Source organism: Alternaria infectoria, assembly GCF_024043175.1.
Source record: "Alternaria infectoria strain BMP 0036 chromosome Unknown scaffold_34, whole genome shotgun sequence".
Lineage (NCBI taxonomy): Eukaryota > Fungi > Ascomycota > Dothideomycetes > Pleosporales > Pleosporaceae > Alternaria > Alternaria infectoria.
In genome coordinates this window covers 201,492-226,989 of record NW_026250723.1, presented here as the reverse complement: position 1 = coordinate 226,989, position 25,498 = coordinate 201,492, and the positions used below count along the sequence as shown (strand labels likewise).

The 25,498-nt window shown below is 54.5% G+C and overlaps 13 protein-coding genes across 13 annotated transcripts; 7 read left to right on the top strand and 6 right to left on the bottom strand.

Annotated features, from left to right (window-relative positions):
• Nucleotides 1-260: 260 nt before the first annotated feature.
• J4E92_010351 (uncharacterized protein) lies at nucleotides 261-2,485 on the bottom strand (the record flags this gene model as incomplete). The annotated part of the gene is made up of 3 exons (XM_051501689.1): nucleotides 261-2,228; nucleotides 2,340-2,396; nucleotides 2,459-2,485. The coding sequence occupies 3 exons, from the start codon at nucleotides 2,483-2,485 to the stop codon at nucleotides 261-263; spliced, it is 2,052 nt and encodes a 683-aa protein (XP_051348160.1).
• A 321-nt stretch (nucleotides 2,486-2,806) lies between these two features.
• On the top strand, nucleotides 2,807-4,344 carry J4E92_010350 (uncharacterized protein; the record flags this gene model as incomplete). Its single annotated transcript, XM_051501688.1, has 4 exons — nucleotides 2,807-3,064; nucleotides 3,125-3,299; nucleotides 3,348-4,195; nucleotides 4,249-4,344. 4 exons carry the CDS (start codon nucleotides 2,807-2,809, stop codon nucleotides 4,342-4,344), a joined length of 1,377 nt encoding a protein of 458 aa, XP_051348159.1.
• Nucleotides 4,345-4,743: 399 nt separating this feature from the next.
• Nucleotides 4,744-5,227, top strand: J4E92_010349 (uncharacterized protein; the record flags this gene model as incomplete). The annotated part of the gene is made up of 3 exons (XM_051501687.1): nucleotides 4,744-4,833; nucleotides 4,887-4,918; nucleotides 5,119-5,227. 3 exons carry the CDS (start codon nucleotides 4,744-4,746, stop codon nucleotides 5,225-5,227), a joined length of 231 nt encoding a protein of 76 aa, XP_051348158.1.
• Nucleotides 5,228-5,714: 487 nt separating this feature from the next.
• On the bottom strand, nucleotides 5,715-6,337 carry J4E92_010348 (uncharacterized protein; the record flags this gene model as incomplete). The annotated part of the gene is made up of 2 exons (XM_051501686.1): nucleotides 5,715-6,095; nucleotides 6,149-6,337. 2 exons carry the CDS (start codon nucleotides 6,335-6,337, stop codon nucleotides 5,715-5,717), a joined length of 570 nt encoding a protein of 189 aa, XP_051348157.1.
• Nucleotides 6,338-6,743: 406 nt separating this feature from the next.
• J4E92_010347 (uncharacterized protein) lies at nucleotides 6,744-7,413 on the bottom strand (the record flags this gene model as incomplete). Its single annotated transcript, XM_051501685.1, has 2 exons — nucleotides 6,744-7,190; nucleotides 7,243-7,413. The coding sequence occupies 2 exons, from the start codon at nucleotides 7,411-7,413 to the stop codon at nucleotides 6,744-6,746; spliced, it is 618 nt and encodes a 205-aa protein (XP_051348156.1).
• Nucleotides 7,414-8,551: 1,138 nt separating this feature from the next.
• On the bottom strand, nucleotides 8,552-11,593 carry J4E92_010346 (uncharacterized protein; the record flags this gene model as incomplete). Its single annotated transcript, XM_051501684.1, has 1 exon — nucleotides 8,552-11,593. One exon carries the CDS (start codon nucleotides 11,591-11,593, stop codon nucleotides 8,552-8,554), a length of 3,042 nt encoding a protein of 1,013 aa, XP_051348155.1.
• A 500-nt stretch (nucleotides 11,594-12,093) lies between these two features.
• Nucleotides 12,094-13,419, top strand: J4E92_010345 (uncharacterized protein; the record flags this gene model as incomplete). Its single annotated transcript, XM_051501683.1, has 1 exon — nucleotides 12,094-13,419. One exon carries the CDS (start codon nucleotides 12,094-12,096, stop codon nucleotides 13,417-13,419), a length of 1,326 nt encoding a protein of 441 aa, XP_051348154.1.
• Nucleotides 13,420-13,698: 279 nt separating this feature from the next.
• Nucleotides 13,699-14,402, bottom strand: LOC1 (60S ribosomal subunit assembly/export protein; the record flags this gene model as incomplete). Its single annotated transcript, XM_051501682.1, has 2 exons — nucleotides 13,699-13,977; nucleotides 14,061-14,402. 2 exons carry the CDS (start codon nucleotides 14,400-14,402, stop codon nucleotides 13,699-13,701), a joined length of 621 nt encoding a protein of 206 aa, XP_051348153.1.
• Nucleotides 14,403-14,674: 272 nt separating this feature from the next.
• On the top strand, nucleotides 14,675-15,299 carry J4E92_010343 (uncharacterized protein; the record flags this gene model as incomplete). The annotated part of the gene is made up of 3 exons (XM_051501681.1): nucleotides 14,675-14,770; nucleotides 14,823-15,187; nucleotides 15,236-15,299. The coding sequence occupies 3 exons, from the start codon at nucleotides 14,675-14,677 to the stop codon at nucleotides 15,297-15,299; spliced, it is 525 nt and encodes a 174-aa protein (XP_051348152.1).
• A 385-nt stretch (nucleotides 15,300-15,684) lies between these two features.
• On the bottom strand, nucleotides 15,685-16,205 carry J4E92_010342 (uncharacterized protein; the record flags this gene model as incomplete). The annotated part of the gene is made up of 3 exons (XM_051501680.1): nucleotides 15,685-15,818; nucleotides 15,887-16,100; nucleotides 16,170-16,205. The coding sequence occupies 3 exons, from the start codon at nucleotides 16,203-16,205 to the stop codon at nucleotides 15,685-15,687; spliced, it is 384 nt and encodes a 127-aa protein (XP_051348151.1).
• A 371-nt stretch (nucleotides 16,206-16,576) lies between these two features.
• Nucleotides 16,577-17,396, top strand: J4E92_010341 (uncharacterized protein; the record flags this gene model as incomplete). The annotated part of the gene is made up of 2 exons (XM_051501679.1): nucleotides 16,577-16,726; nucleotides 16,779-17,396. 2 exons carry the CDS (start codon nucleotides 16,577-16,579, stop codon nucleotides 17,394-17,396), a joined length of 768 nt encoding a protein of 255 aa, XP_051348150.1.
• Nucleotides 17,397-17,753: 357 nt separating this feature from the next.
• On the top strand, nucleotides 17,754-18,108 carry J4E92_010340 (uncharacterized protein; the record flags this gene model as incomplete). Its single annotated transcript, XM_051501678.1, has 3 exons — nucleotides 17,754-17,785; nucleotides 17,852-17,966; nucleotides 18,031-18,108. 3 exons carry the CDS (start codon nucleotides 17,754-17,756, stop codon nucleotides 18,106-18,108), a joined length of 225 nt encoding a protein of 74 aa, XP_051348149.1.
• Nucleotides 18,109-18,406: 298 nt separating this feature from the next.
• J4E92_010339 (uncharacterized protein) lies at nucleotides 18,407-21,071 on the top strand (the record flags this gene model as incomplete). The annotated part of the gene is made up of 5 exons (XM_051501677.1): nucleotides 18,407-18,482; nucleotides 18,535-18,678; nucleotides 18,788-18,855; nucleotides 18,904-19,370; nucleotides 19,421-21,071. 5 exons carry the CDS (start codon nucleotides 18,407-18,409, stop codon nucleotides 21,069-21,071), a joined length of 2,406 nt encoding a protein of 801 aa, XP_051348148.1.
• Nucleotides 21,072-25,498: the final 4,427 nt, after the last annotated feature.

Sequence of the window (25,498 nt, the reverse complement as noted above, 5' to 3'; positions counted from 1 at the left end):
ATGTCATTGAAGTATATACTACAGATTGTGATCTACAGCAAAGATCACTTGTCAAAATCTTCCTTTCAGATCACGTAAGCTGGTACGAAAAGAATACCCAATTGCAATGCAAGAAATAAACGCCGCCCATATGCTTGAAAGGGTATCGTTTGTACCGAATGCTTTTGATGGCTGGACGGAACCAGACCTATGCATGCCCCCATGAAACGCCAAATCCATCGTTCTCCTTACGTAACGACGGGCCGTGATATTCCTCTTCTCTAAGCAGAGACCAGCGGCCCGTGGAAATCTCTCAGTGTAGCGACGAGGTCATCTTCGCGGGATAGCTGTAGCAACAACTTCTCTTGCACCTCTTTCCATTTGCGAAGGTCGTCCAACTCGCGTGGGCTCAACCACTTCTCTTCATTGCCGACTACGTCGGATCGCTCGGCTTTGGTAAGGGTAAACTCAATCTTCTCTCGTTCGTATTCTATACGTTGGAGGATGCGGACCATGCCCTTGTAGGTGTCGTGGAGTAGCTTTTCGCGGGCGCGCTGCCGATCGTACCAAACGAGATGTAGGGAGTGTTTCGCTTCGCGTCGGTCGACTTTGGGAATCTCCTGCGTCTGGACAAAGCCCTGGATGGTGAGGTCGTTGACTATGCCGCGAACGTCGGCGGCGGGCATCATCATGACGTTACACATGGCGCGCTCGTCGAGCTTGCCCTTCTTCTTCAACGCGCGAACCAGTTTCACGCCCAAGGATCCCTTCCTTGCAGAGATGGTGTTCTCGATCTCGGTCTGTATCATCTGCCGCGCGATCTCGTCGAACTCAATATGCCATTGCGAGAATCCGGCGCGAGAGTGCCAGGTGACAAAGTGGAAAGGGTCTTCAGCCAGCATCTGTATGTGCTTGTCCACGACCTTGGTCCTGTCTTCCATATTGAGGGTTGCGGGGTCAACTGGCTGTGTCCAGATAGTGGCTCGATTGATGTGCCCTTTGCGAGTCATTTGCGCCGCTGCGTTCGGATCGAGGCCTTCGAAGATGTCCAGATCGCGCTCACGGCTGAGCTTTGTGGCGACGTCGCGCGCGGTTACGAGGAAGCGGGGGTCGATGGAGTTCTCTCCAGCTTCGCCGGCAGGTAGCGGTGGGTCAGGCCACTCTTCCCAACAGCGGGGTGTCTTGGACTCGAGCATGCGCAACATGGTCTGGTAAACGCGCGCAGTGATAGAACCAAGACGTTGTTGTACCAGACTCACCAGCTGCTCCGTCCGCATGGCGACCGCGATCTTCTCCGGGTTAACGCGAATAACGAGGTCGTCGTCCGATGATGGTGCCGCCCATCCGTTTGTGCCGTTCGCACCGTTGATCTTCACACGCTTGTTGGAACCATTCGTCTGTCCGTTTCGGGCAAACTTTGGGACCGTCAGCCATTCGTCGCGCATTGCCCGTTTACGCTGCAAGGTCCCTCTGTGGACAATGTCCTTGTCTTTGGTGCCCGTGGGTGTGACGCCATTGTTGTCTTGCTCGATGGACTCCTGGTAGAGCATGTCGTGCATATCGCCGGGGGAGAGGTACTGTGTTTCGGTGACTGTCCTGATCCAGCCGCGCTCCATCAGCCGCTGAATGATTTCGTACAACTCCTCGAAGGAGCCGATGTCGCTGTCATCCTGTTCTTGTCCGGGCTCTTCTGGAGCGCTGTTGTGGGTCACGCTGTCCACCTTGGAGGGCTTTTGCACGCCGTTGGTCTTGCCGTGGCCGTTGGTGAGTTCGGTGGGGTCTGGTTTCGCGTCGTCCAACTCAGAGGGTGTGCCGTTCGTAACGCCATTCGTCTTCGCTGTTCCGTTGACGTGAGTGCCGTTGGTCCGTTTCCGCTTTGAGCCGGCTCCGTTGACCGCGCCGTCGTCTGAGTCATAGTCGCTTCCAGTTTCAGTCGGGAAGTAGGCTTCTTTCAAGTCGGCGATGCGTGTGTGGCCGAGCGCGAGCAGGTTGGACATGATGTTGGCGGCCTTTTTGCCGTCGCGGTCTTGGACGAGCTTGACGATCTTGCCGAAGCGGACGATTGCGTACGAGTTTTGCCAGTCGATCTCGTAGTAGGTCAAGGGCGCATCGTTGCCGGAGTGGAAGATGAGGTGCTGCTGGAGGAGAATGACGAGGCCGTACTTGATCTGGCGCGGATTCAGGTAGGAGACGCGTGCGATGGATGCGAGACTCTGGCGTCCGTGGCGCGCGAGGATCGAAAAGACCCGCTATGAGGAGTTAGAAGAGTGTTCTTGAATGCGCCCGTCGCATGCCTGGATGCAGAAGAGGACTGCGCCCGAGCGCGACGATGCGCAGGGACTTGGTTCGACAAGACATACTGCCGCGAGTTCGCCGTAGACATCGTTCACCAGGGAGGTGCAGAGTTCAGCAAGGACCTGCAGAGTGGTTGGTTATGATTCATGTGACATGGGCGAGGCGCATCGGCGGCGCGTCTTACCGGAGTCTCTCGCTGGTTGTAAGACATGATGGAGCCTAGATATTTGCCAGATATCTAGGGTGGGGTAATGCTACCGGGGAGACATTGGCGACGCACAGGGAGAACAAAGCTGGTATAAAGAGAGAGCGAGGGTTGAGCAGCGACAGTCTTAGCGACTAGAAAATGATATCGGGTGGGGTCCCAGGCCCAGTCGAGCTCCGACCAATGGAGCGGCGGTCGATGGCATTACGGGGCTTGGCGGCCTACGAACTTTGTGACGGGCATCTCGACATCCGCACCACCAGACGCATTCCATCCATTGCCGTCCCCCGCACACCACCCAGCCCTCCGCCCGGCGCCTACACCACGATGCTCTCCCGAACGACCGCCTGCCGGGGCGCGCAGCGTGCAGCCCGCCAGCAGCCCGTCGCCCGCTGCCAGCGCCGCGGCCTGGCTGCCCCAGCTTCAGGCTCCTTCAACTACCAATCTGGCGAGGCCAAGGGCGTCAAGTACGCCAGCAGAGACTTTGCCGGCCCCACGACGACGCTGGCCCTGGTCGCAAAGGCCGGCACGCGCTTCCAGCCGCTGCCCGGCCTGACCGAGGGCCTTGCCAACTTCGCTTTCCGGGTACGCTGAATTGAGACTGCCGATGCTATGGAGAGCGAGACTGACGCTCCGGACCTCTAGGGCACCGAAAGACGGTCGACGCTGCGCATTGTCCGCGAATCCGAGCTCCTGGGCGCCAGCCTCAACGCCCACCACTCGCGCGAGAACCTGGTGCTCGAGGCCAAGTTCCTCCGCGATGACCTGCCCTACTTCGTCGAGCTGCTCGGCGAGGTCGCCAGCTCCACCAAGTACCAGCGTAGGCTCCACCGATGATTGAGACGGATGAGGAATTGACACACTGCAGCCCACGTCTACGCCGAGGAGGTGCTCCCCATGATCCACTTCGCCCACAAGAAGTTCCTCGCCAGCGTCACCGACATGGCCACCCAGTCCGCCCACAGCCTCGCCTTCCACCGCGGCCTCGGCGTCCCCACCGCCTCCGCTGCACCCACGCCCTACACCAAGTACCTCGACGCCGAGACCATTGAGTGGTACTCCAAGATCGCCTACGCGAAGCCCAACTTCGCCGTCGTAGCCAACGGTGCCGACCACGGCGAGTTCTCCAAGTGGGTTGGCGAGTTCTTCGAGAACGTCCCCAGCGCCCCTCTCCAGGAGTCCAACACCGGTGCCGACCAGTCCAAGTACTACGGTGGTGAGGAGCGCATCGCCCACGACAGCGGCAACGCCATGGTCATTGCTTTCCCCGGCTCCAGCTCCTTCACCGGCAAGTTCTACAAGCCCGAGATTGCCGTCCTCAGCTCTCTGCTCGGAGGCGAGTCTGCCGTCAAGTGGTCGCAAGGCTTCACCAAGCTCGGCCAGGCCGCCGCTCAGGGTGCCAAGGTCAAGACCACCAGCGCCATCTACTCCGACGCCGGTCTCCTCTACACCACCATCACCGGATCCGCCAAGGCTGTTGCCCAAACCGCCCAGGCCGCTGTTGATGCCATCAAGAAGATTGCTTCCGGCGAGATCTCAAGCGAAGAGGTCTCCAAGGCAAAGGCCGCCGCCAAGTTCAAGGAGCTCGAGCACGGCCAGGACATCCGCGCTGGTCTCGAGCTTACTGGTAACGGTCTGATCCACAACACCCAACCGTACCAGATCGACGAGGTTGCCCAGAAGATTGACGGCGTAACAGAAGAGTCCGTCAAGAAGGTGAGTCTTTACACCATCATTGCCCACGTGCTATGTGCTAACATCTACGTCAGGCTGCTAAGGAACTACTTGAGAGCAATGCCTCAGTATCATCCGTCGGTGACCTTTTTGTACTCCCCTACGCTGCGGATCTCGGCCTGAAGGTGTAAATGCAGTGATTATGTAGCGCAGTAGATGTGGAATCTCGTTTGTGTAACATTATCTTGTGATAGTCCCTGATAGATGCATCTCGTATGAGAATTCTTTTGTTCAGACTCATTGTAATTGATCCGAAAATGTGAATTCTTGCTATGAGATAGTTATCAGGTTTTCAATCAATGAAGAGCCTCGACGGTCATGAGTGTGGCGTTCAGTATCAAGCGTCCCACGTGCCAGCGCGTCAAACGCACAGACCCACTCACAGGCATCGACGTCAACAGACACGTCTAACCACGCATCCATCCCCCGCTCCACCCAACGAGACCCCGCACATCGCACCCACTCCCAAACCTTCCTATACATTACTCCCCGAGCCATCTCATCGTTTTCGCAAACACCGAAAGCACGCCATGGCACCCACGCTCTACCCCCGCGGCACCGTCAAGAAGATCGTCAAGGCGCATTCCAACAGGCCATTGAGCAAGAATGTTGATATACTGGTACGTTGATGCGATGAGTAGGAGTGGAGATGGGAGACTGACGTGCGACGTAGATATATTTGAACTATGTGCTGTTTATGCAAGAGTACGTACCTAGATTGTCATACACTCCACGATACGATGCGATGCGATGCGCTTCCTTCGATTCCCATCACATTACGACACGGTGCGACGAAGGTCGGATATTTTCAACAGGCACATAGCTAGGGAACGCTTTCGTGCAGGTGATGGACGCATATGAAGCAGGAGATACAGGAAGAGGACTTGGGCTGACAATACCCGCAGACTCATCAACGAAGCGAGCATTAAGAGCAAACAACGCGGCGAGCGGGGACTATCTGCAAAGAGCGTGAAGAGGGTTAGCGAGGATGTGTTGAGGAAGTACAAGGGTTGAGTGTTGAGGGTTTGAGGGCGTGGGCGAGGCGCTTGCGGGTGGATGAGCTGACTGTGGACGATGGGACTGCGGCAGATGGCATGCTGTCGTCAGACTTGTCTTTGGTGGCTGGTTGGTCAACTTGAGAGGCGTTTTGGGGGCTTTGGTTTGGTGTTTGTGATACCCGAGTATGTATTCATGGCGTAATAGGAATGGTATCTCTTTTACTCGTTGCTCTCACACATCCTACGTCATGTTATCAAGGCGATTTTCGACTATCAGAACACGCTTCGCGACTACTTCACAGACAAAACAAAGGCATGGGATATTGGAAGATTTTGCTTGAGAATCAGCTACAACTCCTGAAGTTTCGTTGGACGTTCACATCGTGGTGTTGCAGATTCCCACTCTCTTCATAGTCGAGGACACGGTAAGCACTGCGAACCAGCCAAGCGTTTTCGCGTGGAGGTTGACACTGAACGACTGCACCTGTGACCAAACCAGTTGGCTAACCGTCCGTAGGTCTGTTGAGACTGTACAGGGAGCCCTTCGCATCGAAGTTCTTGAACTTGCCCGGCCAGGAACTGGTGTCTTCTCTAAGCCAGGGAGCGAGTAACTTAGCTAGGTTGGCAGCCTGGAAGTGGATTTCTTCCTGCGTCTCCTTGTGCAAGTGCGGGATCTCAGACCTGGTCCAGACGTTTATGGCTCGGTGGAAACCCGCTGCTTCGGCTAGCTGGAGATCGAAGTCGGTAAGTGGAGGAACTGCCAGCTGCTGCGCTGGGCCCTCGTCCGCTTCCTTGATCACCTTCATCTTAAGTAGTTCTGATGCAAGCTCGATGCCGAAGTAGTTGTTGAGCCAGGTACGCGGCAGTCCGTTCCAGAGGTTGTACTAACGCTGTGTCAGTCGCCATCACTACGACGAGGTAGGGTGAGAGAACTTACATCGAATTGATCAGGGCTCTTGGAGGCGATCGTCCTGCGCTCGACACTGAGCCCGGCTTGCTCGGGCACAGCTTCAGGTCGCACGTTGTACTCAACGATGGCTTCACGCGCAGCGACGTCGAACCTGCGTTGCATGTGTGCAACCTGACGGGGACTGAGAGGTAGGTCGATTTGATGGGGATCAGACATAGAGGGCGACTGAACTGGTGCGTGGATGTTGGAAGGTAGAGTTGGAATTTGATGTTGTGTGTGGGTTGAGGAGCAGAGGTGAGAGCGCGACAGATTGCTTAGCAGGCAGGCGCGTCTTAGCGTGGATATCGGACTCACGGTGAGTCTCAATTGGAAAGTCACGGTGACCGGGCGCGCGTCTTAGCATCGTTTCTGGGTTTACACATATGGGGCTGTAAGGGCTTAAAGGTATTATAATGCATACACCATCTTATCCACTGTTCACGCAGAAAACGACGTCTTTGTGACCTCCTAACAGTGACATGTTTGATCAAATAGCTACTCGGTTTTCGCAAGAGTTATACACCTCTTCCGGCGTAACGAAGTATTCACCTCTCTAACTAATAGAGGAATAAGACGAAACCAATTAGCTCCTGTTCAAGATGTTCAAGAACTCATCGTAGTAACTGATTTGCGGTACAAGATCCCTTGGTCCAGCTGTTTGAAGGCTAAGCCGGTTCGGACACCTGAGCCCACTCTGGAAACCGCTGAACTTGCCAGGCAGGGAACTGGGATCCTCTATGTTGTAAGGCGCGAGTAAGTCGGCTAGCTTGGCGGCCTGACGGCGCAGGTCGCTCTGGGCGTCGCTGAAGAATATACCCTGGCGAGGCAGATTGCTCCAGATGTTCATGGCTCGATGGAAGCCAGCTGCTTCCGCTATCTGAACATCCAAGTAGGGCGGCAGGGGGACTGGAGGCTGCTCCACTGGATGGAGCTCCACTTTGATCAACTTGATCTTAACAAGTCGTTTGCCGAGATCTTCTCCAAAGCACTCTTCGATCCAAGCGTTCGGTAGTCCGCTCCAGAGGCTGAACTAGAGATGTTTTAGTGATACGTTCACTGTGAGGCAGTGGGGCTGAACTTACGTTGAATTGACGAGGATTCTTAGCAATGATTGCCTTGTCGGTGCCGTTGAGCTTCGCCTCCACGGGCACAATCTGGACTCGCGCGTCGTATGCTTTCATCGCTTCGAGCGCCGCAGTGTCGAACCTCTTTTGCTTGTAGGTGGTGACTGCAGAATGAACAGACTGCGCCATCGTTTGGTCGAGGTCAGGTATTGAAGGCGACGACAGTGGTACGTGGATGTAGGAAGGTAAGATTGGATCGGAACAAGAAGCCTTGTTTGAGTCGAGGAGAAGAGGTGAGAGCGCGTCCTGTTTTTTGTAAACAGAAGCGTCTTAGCGTGGATTGCGAAGTCGCGGTGATCGCGCGCGCGTCTCGACATAGCATCTGGTTTTTCCGATCGCAATCTGTAGTGGCTTGAGCACTTGATCAGTCTCGAGCAGCGCAGATCGCACACTCTCGTTGGCTTTTTGCAACTCGTTTCGCTTGGAAGTGACCTTGTTAATTTGTATTGTGAAGCTGTCAATTTGGCGCTGCAACTCGTCTTGCTCGGAGGTAACCCTGTGCTCTTGATACTGCAAGGATAAAAATACAAAGTCAGTATATGTCTGGACAGCACTTCGTAAGGTCAGAGTTTTTATTCTCTCGAGCGGGAGTTAAATCACTTGACTTGCTCTTCCACTTCTTTTCGTGCTGATGTAGCATCCTCAACTTGTTTGCTTAGCATAGCGCACTTGAGACACGGCTAGTTGACTTGCAGCTGCAACTTGTCCCGTGTGAATGTGGTATCGTCAAGTTGCTGCTGTAGCGTAGCATACTCGAAGCACTGCTTGTCAATCTGTTGCCGCAACTTGTCAAGGGTCGTCTTGTGGACTTGAACTGGTTGATGGGCAGAACCCAGTTGGGATGAGTGGAACTAGTCGATGGCACAAGTGCGGTGAGATGACTAGAACTGCAGCTGAGTGGGCGTACATTTGGTGAGTGACGGAAGGAGGAAGGCTCAAGTATGAGGTAAGTGCGGCGAAGACTTGTCCGGGCGGAACTTGGAAGTGACGCATCATCGGGTGGCCGTCGGCAGTGTCAGAAGAGATGGGAAGGCGCAAGGTAGCAATGGCGGAACATCAAACAGTGTCCATTTTTCTTTATCTCGAGGGTGACACGAATGCATTGAACGCCGCGCATCATCGTCGCGCATAGACTGCACATGGTATCTCGAACCCTTACAGTACATGATGAAGCCCCGGCCATATTGCGCCAACAAATGCAAAAGACAATGCTTCGAAAAAGAAATGTGAAGGAAAGAAGCCTGCACAACCACATCCCTCCACCTAACTACCCCACAACATCGATATCGCCATCAGCATCGATATCCTCCTCACCCTCAGCATCAACATCACCATCCGCATCCACATCATCCGCACCCTTCAACGCAAGCGGCAACTGGCCCCTCACCTTCTCAAACTCCCTCGCCGCCATCTCCGCCTCCACCATGAGCCCATTCCGTCTATACGTGTTAATACACAAACCCGCGACGACAGCCGCCCACAGCGGTCTATGAACTTTAACCGCCTGCGACCTCGCCGCACGAATAGCCTGGATACTCTTCTCGCCGACGGTCTCAGCGAAGAAGCGCGCAACAAAGTAACACATCATCATGGCGACGAACTCGAAGTTCTGCGTTCGCTTTGAGATCTCTTGGGCCATGCCGACGGCGGACTGGACAGTCTTTTTCTGTTGGAGGATGGGCGCGTCTTCGCTGTGGTAGGCTTGTACTAGGCGGAAGGCCATGCGGATGTATTGGTTCGGGTGGTCGTCACAGAGGGGTTTGATTTGAGCTAGAAGGAGGGCTGCTTGGAAGTGTTGGGGATGTGAAGCATCGCGAAGAATGAGAAGACGATTCAGGGCTGCCATTATTGCAATGTCTGTTTTGGCGGGGGTTGTGTGACCCTTCTCTGGTATTGCGAGGACGTCCGAGGACAATGCTGCTAGTGTGGAGTTGTGGGATCCGTTAATCTGGTCGGTGATGGCGGAGAAGTAGGCGAGCGTACGAGCAAATGCTTCCTGGTTGTTGTATGGGGTCGTCGAGATTTTCTTCTTGAGGAAACCTAGCGCATCGTCGGCGGTTGCGCAATCGTTCCTAGTCCGCGCCATGAGGCCGATGGCGAACATGGAATACCAATCCAGTACCATGTTCCACTCAATGCGTGAAAACGCGATGGATATAGGTACGCCGTTGTAAACGCGTCGCTTCGCAGTCCCTCGGAAGCGCTGATGTGCTTCTTTCATGAAATTCAGGCCCTTCTCATGAACATGTTGGTCCAGAGCACAGATGTGGAAGCACAACGCTTGAAGATCCTCCTTCGGAAGCCATGCAAATACCAATTCGTCCTTTTGCTCCGCGTTCTTTCGGAAGATGCCAGCAGTGTCGAACGTGAGATGACCTCCAAAACTCCGCTCAATGAGAACAGTGAAGACGCCGCTTTGGGAGCCGCCCTGTTCGTTTTTGTCGCCTAGTATGGATTCCAGAAGCGCGGTAGACTTCTGTGGGTTGGGGCTGCCTTTTTGGATACCGCTAGCGATGTCAATAATATCGATGAGAGTGCCAAACGATCCTAGCTGCTTCGCTGACACTTGAAGCTGCAGGCTTCTGGCTGCTGCGATGGCGCGTTGGGCTTGTTCGAGTCGATCGCTTGCACCCGAGCGTAGATGGACCATGGCTTCGAGTACGTGACAAGCCACGTAAATGGCTCGATCGCCCCGCCGGTCCGCGTGATCTTGTATAGCATGGAGTTGCTGGAGAGCCAATGCCACCTCGACACGACCCGGTATCTGCAGTGCGAGCGTGACTTTGAGAAACCGCAGCGCATACACCCAGGCAATGTGTTGAAAGGTCTCGGCCTCCTTTATAGGCTGGTCGAGTGACTTGAGGCCGGCGCGGTGATTGGTCTTGAACTGATATCGTGCTTGGAGATGGAGGGCAGCAAACTTCAGGTCTTGCAGGCGATGGCGTCCACAGAGCGATATCTGTTTAGACAGAATCTCCTCGATCCGACTGGAGATGTCCGCGGCCTCGATGTCCGTCTCTTCAATCATCAAGCTGGCGTACCTCAACCGCAGCTTGGCTTCGTCCCTAGGCGGCATGTTGAAGTCCTTCAGCACAGTATCCATGCACCCCAGGGCAGTGGACATTAACTTGTAGTATTGTCTGACATCGGCCTCCCTCCTTTCCCTGATGAGCAGCGATCCCATGCCTCGAGCAATTGCGATGTATTCGTCCGCAGCCGTGAGCAGCAATTCGGAGAGCTCGGCAGGAAGGGCCTTCTGAGGAGGATGGGCACGCTTCGTAGGTGTAAGCTGATGCAAAGACGACGTTTTCGGTATGACGACTTGGGGATGCATGCGTGGTTTCGACGAAGGCGGCTGAGGGAACGGACTGCCATACTGGCTCGACGGCGTCCGAGACTGTGGGGGTACGCGCTGGTGTTGTGGAGTGGACTGAGAGGGTCGAGGTTGCTGAGGGGTAGACTGTGGGGGTCGCGGTTGTTGAGGAGTAGACTGCGAGGGAGGGCGTTGTTCTTGAAGCGTGGGTTGTGAGGGCATACGCTGCAGCTGGGGCGTCGACTGTGATTGTGAGGGTCGTTGTTGCTGGGATGTCGACTGTACAGGGCGCTGTTGTTGGGGTGTCGATTGCGGAGGTCGCTGCTGTTGAAGGGTGGATGGAGATGGCATGTACTGCTGCTGAGGTGTCGACTGCGAAGGTACACGCTGTTGCTGAGGCGCCGTCTGCGGCTGTAGAGGCGCTCGAGACTGGGCTTGACTGTGCGAAGGAGTGACGACGGGTCGCTGCTGTGGCCTGGGCCCGTTCTCTTGAAATGACGGCGACCGCTGCACTGGCTTGGAATTTGGCGTGTTGGGTGCCTGTTGTCCGCTATACCGCCGCTGTTGGTCACCCGAGCCGTCTGTTTGCGCGATGCCTGTGCTGCCTGTTCGCTGGACCGGCACCTGGACATGTCGGATCCTTGGGGGCTGCATCTGCGGCATGGGGGCATATTGCTGCGTCCTCGGCGGAATGACAACTTGAGGCTGCCGTTGATACTGGGGTTGCTGCTGTGGTGGCTGCATCTGGGGAGGCATTGGCGCATATTGCTGGCTCATGGGTCGGGGCATGCTGGGCTGTGGCGGCAGCTGGTACTGCTGTGGCTGTGACTGAGGATATCCTTGCGGCGCCTGCATCTGCATCGGAGGGTACTGAGGGTAGCCATGCTGCTGGTAGACATTTGGCTGCTGTTGTTGCGGTTGTTGCGGAGGCGGCGCATACGGATTGTACTGGCCGTTGGGATAGCCCGGTGGCTGCCAGCTATATCGCGGATCCATGGCGGAGGATGGTCAGGAGGCGGACGGTCACCGAGAGTCGAGGTACAGGCGGTGCATCGTGGGCGAAAGCGGGGTGTCGACGTGAGGACGTGTAATGGGCAGTCGCGAACTTGGGCAATCGCGAACGCGCCAGCGCCGTTGAGCGCCATTGGCCCACAGACGCGCGCTTGCTACACCAACACATGCAGCCTAGTCGTAGCCAGACCGAGGCCCAATTCTTTCAACCTTACGTACGTATGCAGTTCTAGATAAGACTTTCAACATCTCTTTCTCAAGATCAATTCACATGGAGGGTCATCCTAGACACTGAATTCACCGAGTACACCAACCATACCAGCAATTGATCGACTGAGTGGGGGTATCGTGAAAGAGCTAAGGACAGGACCGAAGGCGTGTAATAGTGCTGAGGTGTGATTCCAATCCGTGGTGTCTTCAGAACTCACACAAAATCGCATCGTCTTCTCGAATTCAAACCAGATACCAATCCCACCAAACCCATCATGTCTTGGCTCCTAGGTCACAGCAAAACAACCTACACCTCCCATGCCTCGCCAACACCCCTCCAAACCAAGACTGGCTCGAAAACAAACCTCAAAGAGATCGCCGAATCCTCAATCCCACCATGCCGTCTAAACCCCTTCCTCTTCAACGGCCACCTCCAGACAATGTACACAGCCGTTAAAGACCCCGGCCCAGAAATCTACTACAAGCGACAAATCTTCGACTCAGACCACTCCGTCTACCCCGGCACCTTCGCCGTAGACTTCGTAGTACCAAAAGAAGAAGGACTCGCCTCCGCTACGCGAATGACTGAAGAGAAGGACACAACCGAACTCCCCGAGCGAACCACAAACTTCACGTCTAAAGAATGGGACACAATAGGCAGTCCAGACAGCACGCCCATGCTAATAGCCCTCCACGGCCTAACCGGCGGCTCCCACGAAGTCTATTTACGAGAAACCCTCCAACCACTCCTCACATCGCGCACGCAACCATGGGCCGCATGTGTCGTAAACGGCCGGGGCTGCGCCTTATCCAAAATCTCAACGCCCCAACTCTTCAACTCACGCGCAACATGGGACCTACGTCAAACCATCAAAACGCTACACGCGCTCTTCCCCAACCGCCCCCTCTACGCCATAGGCTTCAGTCTCGGCGCCAACATCCTAACCAACTACTGCGGCGAAGAAGGCGCGCGCTGCACCCTCAAAGCCGCGGTCTCCTGTTCGAACCCGTGGAACCTAGAAGTCTGTAACACAACCCTCCAATCAACCTACCTAGGCCTCCACATCTACTCCCGTACCATGGGCAAGAACCTCATGAATCTTTTCCACCGGCACCGCTCGCAGATACTAAAGAACCCCGGTATCGACGAGACGGCGCTGTTGGCGAGTAAATATCTGCATGAGTTCGATCGACATGTCCAGTGTCCTACGTGGGGATATCCAACTGAAGGCGCGTATTACAGGGACTCGCAGTCTGTGGATGCGGTGTTGGCGATCCGGATTCCCTTTTTGGGGATTAATGCGGAGGACGATCCGATTAGCAATAAAGCGGGATTGCCGTATCAGGAGGTGTTGCAGAATCCGAATACGTTGTTGTGTACGACGGATTGGGGCGGTCATTTAGGGTCTTTCCAGTTGGGTGGGGGACGGTGGTTTGCGAGTGCTGCGGCGGCGTTTTTGGAGAAGATGTTTGCGGAAGTGGACCTTGATGCTACTAAAGGTGTTGACGAGGGGGCAGATGTGAATATGGGAGGGTTGGAGGGGAAGAAGTATCCCATCTTCGATCCGAATCATCGGAGGTTGATATTGCCTGAGGCTTAGAATATTGAGTTGGGATTTGGAGATTGGATTGGATTGTAAATTTGTTTGGGTATCATAGACTTTTAGATATCGTAGATCGCTTGTAGACCTGATGTGTTGCGTGACATATGACGCCCTTCTTCTCTGCCATGCTTTTATGCTCGCGTTTGCTGCATGCGCTGCCTACCGATACTGGCCTTCTCGATATCGTACACGATGTGTATCCGCCCCGTCGCAATGTCTGTCCATCTGCTTTGCACCTCCCCGTCAAAATCGAACTCACGCCCACAGATCACTCCTTCAACCAAAGCTGACCCTCTTCCTCTGCTTAAACTTGCGATCCTTCTCCTTGATTTTATCGCCCTCATCCTTATTCCCACCAGCACCAGGCTCACTATGCCTCTTCCTCTTCTTCTTGAGATCCTGTTTCCTCTCCTCGAAAGCCTGGTCCTTGTCTGATTTCCTCGCCTCGGCTTCTTTCCGCTTGGCCTCGCGTATCTCTTCCAGCTGGCGTGTTTTGGCGATCTTGGACTCGAGGTGGCCTTCCTTCTCGGCGTTGACGACGGACATGATGGCCATCTTGAAGACGTTAGTATAAAGCGAGAAGGTTGGGGAATTAGATGGTAGAGGGACGGGATACGGGACGAATGGGATTAACATACCATACTAGCCGGATCATCAACAAACTTCTTCCCCTTCTTCACACCCTTTGGTTTCGCAATACCAGCAGGTATAATGCCATTCAGCGCCGGGATATCCAGTTCCTTCTCTGTGTAAACCCGCTTCTTCTTCCTGCCGTCCCTGGAAACAACACTCTTGGTCTTTTGTTGGCCACCCGGTTTAGCCAAGGACATGGACTTTTGCTTGCGCTTCGATATGCCCTCGGGCGCGCTACCAGTCGGTTTCGCAGATTTCGCTTTCGGTTTGTTGGCGCCGGATTTCGCAGGGCCGGATTTGCCTTTTGAGGAGGTCTTGCCCTTGGTGGAGGGCTTGGAGAGACCCATTTTAGCGAAGAAGGTGGTGCGTGGGTGAAGTTGGCGCAAAAGTTGGTGTTGGTTGTAAAGAAGTCTGGAAGTCTGGAACTTTTCGTCGGCGGTTGGCGAGCTGCAGATGCCGACCGACCAGGCACGGAAGTGCCAAGGGCAGGCGCGACCGAGTGGACCGCAACCTCGACTGGCGCAACCGCAACTCCAGCAGCTAGCTAGCTCCTTGCATCACACCCACACCACCAACAAACCCACTCCCCACCGAGTCGCACACGCATACGCACGGCATGATGGAGGACTCGAATCGCCTCTTCCGCTTCCCCAAGCCCGCGTGGATGAACAGCGCCAACACGCGGACTGCCGGCGTCTACATCGCGGGAGCCTTGGTGCGCGCCTCTCGCATGCCACACATACACACCTACTGACCATGCCTCGCAGTTCGCCATGGGCTTCTACACCCTCATCGACATCTCAGTCTGGTCCAAGTCGGCCATGAACGGCTCCGAACCAACCGTCCACATCACCTTCGTCGACTGGATCCCCGGCATCTGCAGCGCCCTCGGCATGCTCGTCATCAACAGCATCGACAAGTCGCGTCTCTCTGCCGACAGCTTCTCCTACTCTGGAAACGGCGTCGCGTGGAAGGCGAGGCTGGTGTTGTTCCTGGGCTTTGCGCTGTTGGCTGGTGGGCTTGCGGGCAGTGTTGTGGTTATGGTTATGAAGTTTATTGTTGTCGGGCATACTTGGCCGACGCTCTGGCTGGGCGTTGGAAATGTCGTTGCTAATGCGCTTCTCATGCTGAGGTGAGTACCATATGCGAAGTGTGCGAGATGACTGCTAACGTTGCGTAGTTCCGCTGTGCTCTGGATTGCGCAGAACATGGAAGACGAATACACCTACAACCTGGCGTTGTAGGCTACTGGCGGATTAAAGGTCAGGACTGAGGACGGATATCGCGCGTTCTGTATCTGGGCGCGCGCATGGAATGGACATAATTATGTACGAGTATTTGAAGGGTCGGGACTGTTCGTCGTAGGCAGCTTGTTGTTTCATGCCAGTCATTCAGCGATTTCGAGTTATCATGTTCCAATACGGACAACCAAAGTCATCCTATGCATTATGTTCGATATACTTGTACAAAAACGCTCAGCAAACTATGGGTACAACATAAACATGGGGCAGCACCGATCCGAGTCTTCCGGCTGTCAGCATTTGCTTTCAACGCCCTCAACATTCCTCCATTGGTCGCGCTGGACCAGATTGTGTGTGCGGTTCCTCATTACTGAGTCCCGCCGGCGAGTCAGAAGTCTTCTTGCTCCTGGAAGAACAGGGTGAAGCTGATGATGGTCGCGTATATCAGAAGACCGCCGAAGATGGACATGGCCGCTGCGCCGCCTGCGATCTCTGCCGAATGCCATAGCAGTGTTGGGAGGGCTGTCAACGTGTTAGCAGTCTGCCAAGATACCCCCAGAATCGTCCCTGTGCCACCCGGGTGTACTCACCAATACCCATGACCACAAAGAAGCCCGTCAAGAACCGTCCAAAGTCGACGACACCGTTTCCGGTGCTTTCCATGAAATCATCGCGGTTTGCTGCGCGCCCGCAGAGCCAGTTGGGCAGGGGCGCGATTACGTAGGTTGCGACGACGAGAAGCGTGAGGTAGTTCTTGAAGAGCGCGGCGGAGAGGATGACAAGGAGGAAGCCGATCGCCAGGACCTAGTATGACGGTGTTAGCAAGTGCATGGTAGACTGGCAAGCGCGCGTGCATGCGACAGGCTGACGTACGAAGGACAACCCTATGATGGTCTTGATGCCGGCCATGGTGAATTCGTAGAGGGTTGCACGTGACGATAATGTGTTGCAGAAGTATGCGCCGACGTCGCCTTGGTTCGATCCTCGGTCCGGCGAAGATGCGAGGGTGCTGTGATGGGGGTCTGGCTGCTAGACGCCTGGTGGTGAGGTTGCGTCGCACGCGCTAAGGGCCTTGCCAAGCTTGGAGCTTCTGGAGCTCATCGTCGTCAACAGCGGGTGCCTCCAGCTGCAACACCACACTCTCTCGGTACTCGTCCCACGCCGCACACTACATCTACGGTTCTCGCTACCAGCCCACGGCGCGAATATATAAAACCCTGCGGCTCGACTTCCTCTTGTAACCTTCCACACCCACTTTACACCCCACTCCCGCCTTCAACATGTTCCGCAACAACTACGACAACGACTCGGTCACATTCTCACCACAAGGCCGCATCTTCCAGGTGGAATATGCACAGGAAGCGGTCAAGCAGGGTTCCGTCGTCGTCGGAATCGTCAGCAAGACCCATGCAGTACTTGCCGCAATCAAGGTAATTACCCACGCTCTCTCAATTATACCAACAATTACTAATAGACTACTAGCGAAACGCCGAAGAACTCTCTTCCTACCAGAAGAAGATCATCACCATCGATTCGCACTTCGGTGTCGCGCTCGCCGGTCTCGCCTCGGACGCCCGTGTGCTCTCCAACTTCATGAAGCAACAATCACTGGCGTCTCGCCTTACATACGACCGCGCGATCCCCCTCTCTGAGATCACCTCCCGAATCGCAGACCGTGCCCAGACCAACACCCAACAGTACGGACGGAGACCCTACGGTGTGGGACTGTTGATTGCCGGCGTCGACGCAAAGGGCCCGCATCTGTTCGAGTTCCAGCCCAGCGGTGTCACACAGGAGATGGTCGCATGCGGTATCGGTGCCAGGAGTCAAATGGCGAGGACATACCTTGAGAGGCATCTTGACGACTTCGAGGGCGCAAGCAGGGAGGAGTTGATCAAGCACGCACTGAGGGCGCTGAAGGAGTCGCTGTCACAAGACAAGGAGCTGACTGTCGACAACACCAGTGTCGGCATCAGCGGTATCGGCGAGGACTTTGTGCACCATGAAGGTCAGGACGTCGCGGAGTGGCTGGACGCTACTTTTGAGAACAGGGAAGGAGGCGACGATAACGCCGAGGGCGGAGAGGCCATGGAGTTGTAGGGACGCGTCCAGTCTGCAAGACTCAGTATGGCCGCTTGGCGAGAGAATGTAGATTCATGATGTAGCCGTCTGGCTATGAAAATATAATGAACACATTACGAATTGTTGCATGTCTTGGAGTGTTTCAGTGACAGCTTGGAGGTACTCAGTGTCTTTTATAGTCGCTTTCCACCAGGTAAAATATTACGTTTCCGCCAGGGTACAGTTTACCCAAAACGCTTCCCGTACCTGATATGTGCACGTGATCTGCAGCTCCGAGCCGCATGCGCGAAATCTCGCCGGAGCTCAGCAACTTCAACACCTGCACCCGCAACCCAAACCCCGTCCACACCCACGAACCCGCATCCTACCATCACAATGGCATTCGCGTGGAAAGCCGCCGGTCTCACGTACGCCCTCCCACCTCTGCCGTCGCTGCAGCCCCAGATTTGGACCCGCCATTGACTGTTGAACAGCTACAACCGCTACATTGCCGTCGCATCGCGCGTCGTGCGCCGCTCGCTCAAGGAGGACAAGCGCATCGCTGCCGAGCGAAGGGGCGAGAGCGAACTCCGCTTCGCCAAGTGGGAGGTGAGTGCAGGATGATGGGATGGGATGGCTTGAGGAAGTTGGGCTGGGCTAACGGAATGGGCAGAACGGCAAGCAGGGCGAGCTGAAGGAGCTCAACGCTGCGGCGCTCCAGGCACAGGCCGATGCCGCCAAGACCTCGTAAAGCAATTGAGAGGAAGGGACATGGCATAGACACGATGGAGTGGCATGGACAACGGAGGAGAGATGACGCTTGGGGACGATAGACGTATAAGCTGTACTATCAAGCTGGAGCGGAATCAAAGCCAATGCACACCAACAATTGAGCCGACATTCACTCTCCCCAGTAATCCCATGCGCTTGTGAGGTTGAAGTGAGATGACGGTCGTGACTACCAGTAATGTTGCCGCTTGCCTCGGACGCGCGCCTGTCCAACTCGGCTGTCACAAATCTTCCCGCATCGGCATCGACTCCACCACAACATGGCAGATGCGTCTAGCAGCCACAGCACAGCCCCCACCCCGGATCATGACACAGGTGTAGCCGTTGACGGGGCTGGTAATTATTTCTTTTACTTCTGCGTAGAGCAGTCGATGCTGATGATGCACAGGCCCCTCGCATGCGCAAGAGTCTGCGCCTACCATCTCGGCCTCTACTTCCGCTAATTTACCCTTGAGACAATCAAGACATCCGGTGGCGGGGACGCAGCCAAAGATTCATGATGTGACGGAGAAGTTCACGGGGGCTTGTAATGGTGAGTTGCGATCTCAGGTACATGGAGGGGCATGGCGGGGCTGCCTCTTCATGTCGTACTCTGATGGTAGCGACGATATGTTCAGGCAATAAAGACTAACGACATCCAGCTCTCGAAGTCGGTCAACTTGTCAAAGATGAATACTTCACGCTGTTTGAGTCGATCGGGGCCATCGAGGTACGCCTCTCGTTTCAGAAATCAGATTCTATTTCTTACATGCAACAGATCATGGACCCCAAAATGGACAGCGGCTTCCTTCAGCCCGGGGAAACCCTAGAAGACGACTACGACACTCTGGCTCCCCTTCTACCCGAGGAACTGATAGGCATCATGGACCAACTACTCTGCTACGAAATGGCCTGGCATACCGGCTATCCGTTATCCCAAACCCTCTTCACGTCTTTGCACATCGATAAGCTGCTCTGGCCCGAGACTAAGATCCTCGAGCAGGCGCAGTTCTACCGTGGAGAAATCCTGCATGAAAGACGACCTGGACCGTTGCTGGAAGTACTGAGAGCGTATTGCCTGGCGTTGATCAAGGGTTGCGACTTTGTGATTGCGAAGATTACGGGCAGGGATTACTTTGAAGAGGAGGACTTTTGTACGCATACGTATAATCGGGTGTTGTTTGTTAGTGTGCCGATGGATGTGTTTTTGAGAGAGTTGGATGCGACGAGGGAGACGATTGAGGAGTATGCTCCACCGCGGACTAGACAGTCGACGGCCTGCTGACACATTGTAGTCCCGACTTTGAGATCAACGATGCACTTCGGAAAGCCATTAGCTCCAGGCTAGAACTCCGGAAAGACTTCCTTCGCGCTCTCGACCTGGATCTCCCGCTCGATCAGATATCCTATTCATGGCCACCAATCCTTCAAGGTATCGACTCGTTGAAGAACACGCATCAGCTTGGGAAGACTGTGCCTGGTGCTTTCAGTCCGAAGATGCAACGTCGTCTCGCGTCCACAGTACCCCCGCGGCCAGTGGTAGAACTCGACTTCAAAGACGCGTTGGAGAAGCTACATCAGATAGCCACCGACTGCGCAGAAGCCACGCGCTTCCCCGCTCTGCCCCAGGACCCCCTCGAATACCAGTCCTTCTTATGGCACTTCTCCGCTCGCTCACCCCCGCCACTGACATACGCCCGCTCCTACCTAGCAACTCTACTCTTCCACCCCGACATCCTCAACGCCTCCGTCTCCCTCCCTCTCGTCGACGTAAAGACACTAGTCTTTCCGTCTTCACCCGTCATAGACCCCATCAACTGGACAATGTCACCACCACGCAATGCCCTGATCCCCAAACCCCCACGCCTCCAATACGCCATGCTCATCGACGAATTCGTAGACCGCGCCGGCCAAGCCTACCTCGATCTCTGGGTCGCCATGGGCCAGAACCGTTGTCGACTGAGACGTATGTTGACTCACGTCATCACGGGCTGGGACCTCCTGCAAGCCGACGCAAGTTCAATCGACATGGACATTTCCTCCGCGGCCGCCACTCTCGGTCAGAGTGCCCAAGTTATGGATTTCTCCCTCTCTACCTGGGTCTACCACAAGAAGCTCTGGATGATAGAAAAGGTCATCTTACTCGGTTTCGAACAGGATATCTACTTGCCGGATGAATACGCGGGCATGTACCTCTTCCTCTCGCTCATCGCTACACGACGGAAAGAGTTGCTGAAGAGAGTGGAAGCACACTACCTCAGTATCTCCACCGAGCTTCTCAAATCACGACGGTTCAGAGAGGTACAGGACGTGGAAGAAGCGTCACCTTTCCTCGACTCCCTGCTCGCTGAAACAGAAGGAACAGCGTCGTTAGCCTTGGCCCTCGCCCGCTTCTACGTCATCTGCGCCTACCTAGGTAAACTACCCATGCCTCGCCGCACTCCGTTTTCCACGGAGAAACTACGGTATGAACTCAGAATGAAACCTTTCCTCGCCTTGCAACCACCCGAAGCACCGCCCTTCGACGATTTCAAGGCGTATAGCCAGCCGTACGGACCGGTGCCTTCTGCTTCCGAACCACCACCTGAGGATTTTGTCAAGGATATTCAAGATAAGGATAGCCAGCTCTGGCAAGAAGTAGACGACCGCATCAAGGCGGCCAAAGCAGCATTTGCCGAATACAAGAGGTTGGGTGTTGCGACGGCGAAGGCGGAGGGTGTGAAGGCGAGTTGGGAGGATGAGGTGAAGAGGATGGTGGCGAGTTGTGTTAGTTTGGGGTTGGCGGTTAAGGAGATTAAGGATTTTGTGGTGGTTGGAGAGGGTGGTGAGAAGGAGGAGGAGGGGAGGGGTGATGTGGGTGGAGGATTCAAAGTGGAGATTCCGGAGGCGGGTATGGGGAAGAGGTATGCTGAGGGGTGGATTGTTGGGAAGGTGGTTAAGTTGTGAGGTGTTGGGGATGGGATTGAGGATGCTGAATGTATATGGAGGTTGGGATGGCGATGAGGGGTGGGTAGATGGATTAGTGTGGATGTCATGATAGACTGAAATAAGCCTAAGAGATATTCTTGATTGCACGTTGAGGTCCACCGGTTTGACCAATGTCTACATGTACACCACGAAAATCTCTTTGTATTTACTACGATTAACGTCGTCTCCTAGCCTACACGTACTCGTCCTGGTGTCAAACTATACGAAAGGACGGGTCCGGATTCACGATACCGTCCAGCGAGCGAGAAGCTCGTTCACGATGTCTTCTCCATTCTCCTCCGTAGACTGTGAAGGGGCTTCCACATCCCCGCGCCGGGGTGGTGCCACCAGAGTCGCTGTAGCCCAGGAAGAATCCGCCTTTTCATGATCGGCAAGAGTGAGTTGAGGCTCTTCATCTTTATGCACGGGCAAAATCGTGCCTTGACCATAACCAACCCTACGCGATGGCAGCCGTGCAGGTGATACATCAGCACGTATCCCGAAAGTCTCGGAGTCAGACAAATCCCCTAGATCCTGCGCCCTTCTTTCTCTCGCTTCTTGAAAATGACGCGTGATGTCTGATGACGAAGAGTCTACTGATGGAGTGTCATCAGGATTATATTCGGGCTCCGACTCGCTGTCTTCTGAGTAGTAAATCCTCTCATTGTTTGGGTCGTCGACTGCGCTGTATAGATGGCGGGGCAATGGTGGCCCACTGAGTGGATTTTTCCAGGTATTGGCGTTGCTGGGACGCAAGGGAGACGCTTGCACGGGGTGATGTACTTGTACGCCGACCGTTGACACGAAAGGGGTGTCGGACGTGATAATCCATTTCAACGTCTCAATGTTCAGCATGCCAAACACACTGGAAACAGTGATGTTGCGCTGCAAGCGGAGATATTCCACCTTCACGGTATGACGAGGAGGGAACGTTTCCTTTATCAGCGCTTGCTGCTCCAGAGTAAGCTCTGACATTGCGATGTGCACATCTTGGCCCTCATCAGTGTACGTTTTGATAAGTCTCTCGAGCGACTGATCAGGTAGATCCATTCGATCCAACAGGAGACACCTCCCCCACCCTGTTGCAAGCCCTTGGGCATGATTGCTGGTGTACCCAGCGTAGCAGCTGGGTTTTACCCGAGGGACAAAACGAGGGAGACGAGCCACAGGAGGCTGAGGAAGCACTGATGATGTTGGCGGAGGGCTAGGAGGACTAGGAGGAGGAGGATATTCGAGAGGGGGAGCGAAGATATGGGAGATAAGCCAGGGAGGAGAAAGGTTTCCAGGTGGTGGCGGCGGCGATGGGTGGCTCATCGATGCTGTACTCCTAAACAAGGTGTTCACCTTTGACGTGGAAACATTCCTGGCTAGACCTGAATCTCTTCGCTCGGCCGACGGTATATCTATATCTTCTGCCGTTGTGTGTGTACGCGCGCTCGATCGATCAGCTACCGTCTGTTCTTCCGATACACTGTCATCGATAGACTGCCCAGAAGCGTCTGCAAAGGTTGAGGTACCTTGGCTATCGGACAGCTTAAGTGTTCTATCAGCGTGAGCTGACACAGATAGAGCAACTGGCCCTGAGATGAGCGGAGTCGTGTTCGTCGAGTCCTCACTCCCGTATCGTGGCACGCTTCTCCTGGAAATGCTTCGACTTGGTCCTGACCCCATGATGTTACCTAATTCGATATCTGTATTTCCGATGGCCACATTTGATCGGTCTTGAAGCCCATCTCGAGAGGCCTGAGGAGTGTCACGATGATGCGATGGGATGGGACGTGCTTGTCGCAGTTGTACAATCGTAGACGTGAATTCCAGCCTCTCCGTCTCGTGGATTGGTCGTTGCCGACCGTCTCTTTGTGCAAGCGCAAGACTGGCCACAGCAATCATCAAGACAAGATTGCCTTTGGCGTCTCGAAGATCATTGCGCATTTCGTCGAATTGCGGCCGCAGAAACGGCCATTTTGCCTGTTCGTATCGTGATAGCTTGATTTTCGAAAGCAAAGCGGGGCGCTTTCCCACTTGCTCGAACGCGCGACGCAGAAGAGTCTCTATTTCTGTAAAGGAAGACCTGCAGCGGCGAAGAGCGTGCGAGATGTCGTTCAGGGCGACAGTGTTGAAGACCGACCTCAGCGTGCCGTGCGCATCGGGCTGGGGTATAATAAGCTCGCGCACTTGGTTGAGGATGGCGCAAGTGCTACTGATATCGTCCGCAATGCTGGTGACTCTTTCGCTAGCTGTTGCGACCTTTTCGGCGAGTGCGTATAGCTTGACTGAGGCTTGTATGCCGGCTGCAGTGATGCCCACCACGGATCCTGCGATGCTGAGAGGATCAGCCATTCTGTGCTTTCGAAGCAGTAAATGTTTTTCGTTAGGTAGTTAAAAGATCGGACATTTCAAGAAGAAGGTAGAAGCCAGAACTGTAAGCGCATGATCTGTAACTGCAAGAAGGCTGAGGTGTGCGTTTTGGGGGCGCAGCCGGCTTACTCGATATTTGCGTACGGCTCACCCTGTTCAACCAACACACGAGACACGCGCCATGCAGCCTACATTAGCATGGCAAGCGCATGTCAGCAGAGAAACAATGTAATGAAGACTCTCGCATTCTCGGCTGTGGTTGTATCCTCTAAGGGCAGGCGTTCGATATGTCCCCCGAATAGCGTGGGCTCATCATGCCGGCAGATGGCCGCATGGTGGTACCTAAGTAGTAACACAGCTCAGCTCTGCCTCATTGAAAAGAGATCTTCAATTCGCAAGGCTCAGGGTGCGGTCACCGCTCGTTCTTGTTGTTAAAGTCTAGTGCCCAGGGTGTTGGATGTCTCCAAGAGCCGGTGTAGACCCTGCCAATCTGCCCCGCCCCACTTCAGCTTCAGGCGACGCCAACCCATGTCTCTCAGAAGGATGCACCTCGATCCCTCAACGGAATAGCCACGCCACTGCTGACATGATCATGTTATCTTCCACTCCTTCGCTGCTGTCAGCGCACGATCTGCGAATTTCCATTGCGACCACCTCTGATGGCAATTTGATCAGCTTCCTTCCACTCTCTTTCCAACATGCACCTTCTACGGCGTGACGCCGACGGCGAGTTCAGCCTTGCTGACTATGACGACAGACAGCTGCCGCCCTACGCGATACTGTCACACACCTGGGGTTCCGATAACGATGAAGTGTCGTTCAAAGACATCGTGAAAGGCAGAGGCAAAGAAAAGCAAGGCTATGCTAAACTACACTTCTGTGCCGACCAAGCTGCGAATGATGGACTGGAATATTTCTGGGTAATCTGACGATGGTCTTGTTCCTTTGCGCATCGGCTAATACCCTTTAGGTGGATACGTGCTGCATTGATAAGAAAGATAGCGTGGAACTCTCGAAAGCGATAAACTCCATGTTCTCATGGTATCAAAATTCGACCAGATGCTACGTCTATCTCTCCGATGTGATAGCTCCGCCTCGGACGCCTTGGAAAGATGCGTTCCAGAAGAGCAAATGGTTCACTAGAGGCTGGACTCTACAGGAACTACTCGCCCCATCTTCTGTCGAGTTCTTCACCGTTGATGGTGAACGCCTAGGTGATAGGCAAACACTATCGCAGGCCATCCGTCAGGCTACATCTATCTCTTGGCGAGCTTTGAAGACTACTCCGCTGCATCTCTCAGACTTCAGTATAGAAGAGCGCATGTCCTGGGCAGCTGGGCGGGAAACCAAACGAGAAGAGGACGCAATTTACTCTCTACTGGGCCTCTTCGACGTACACATGCCACCTATCTACGGAGAGGGCAAAGCAAATGCATTTGATCGCCTCGAATTAGAGATTGAGCGAAAGCTGGTACTTGATAGTTCACGGAAAAGAAGCGCCTCGGAAGCTTTTGAAACGACGCTCACTGGCCCAGAAGGAAGTAACTCGAAGCTGAAACAATCTGCAAGCGACAGTGCTCAAGAGTATTCAGTGGTAATGCAGGACTGGTGGACTGAAGCAATCGCTAGGAAGATGGGAACGCCCAAAGGCTACGCAAAAGTTGCTGTGTTGCTGTTGAAATGGGCAGATGAATTGGATGAGCTGCAAACCAGCAACGAAGTGAGTGATTTTAAATCCAAGTCGAACTTTAGCGCCACCCAGAATCCTCGCGCAAGCGTTCTAATTTGATGACAGGTAGAAGAGCTCGGGAACATCTTCCAGGACCGATTCAATTTTGAGATTGAAGTTGTTGAACTCAACCACCGGAGCAAACCACAACGTCAGATGGATCGAGTTGTGACCACATTCGTCGAAACCCACGACCAACCTCACAACTTGTTAATCGTGTATTACACGGGGCATGCTATCCACTATAAGAATGCCGGTCGACTGGAATTCTTACCGTCCTCGGAACCACCAGCGGCCGGTGGCACTTCTACCAGTGGTC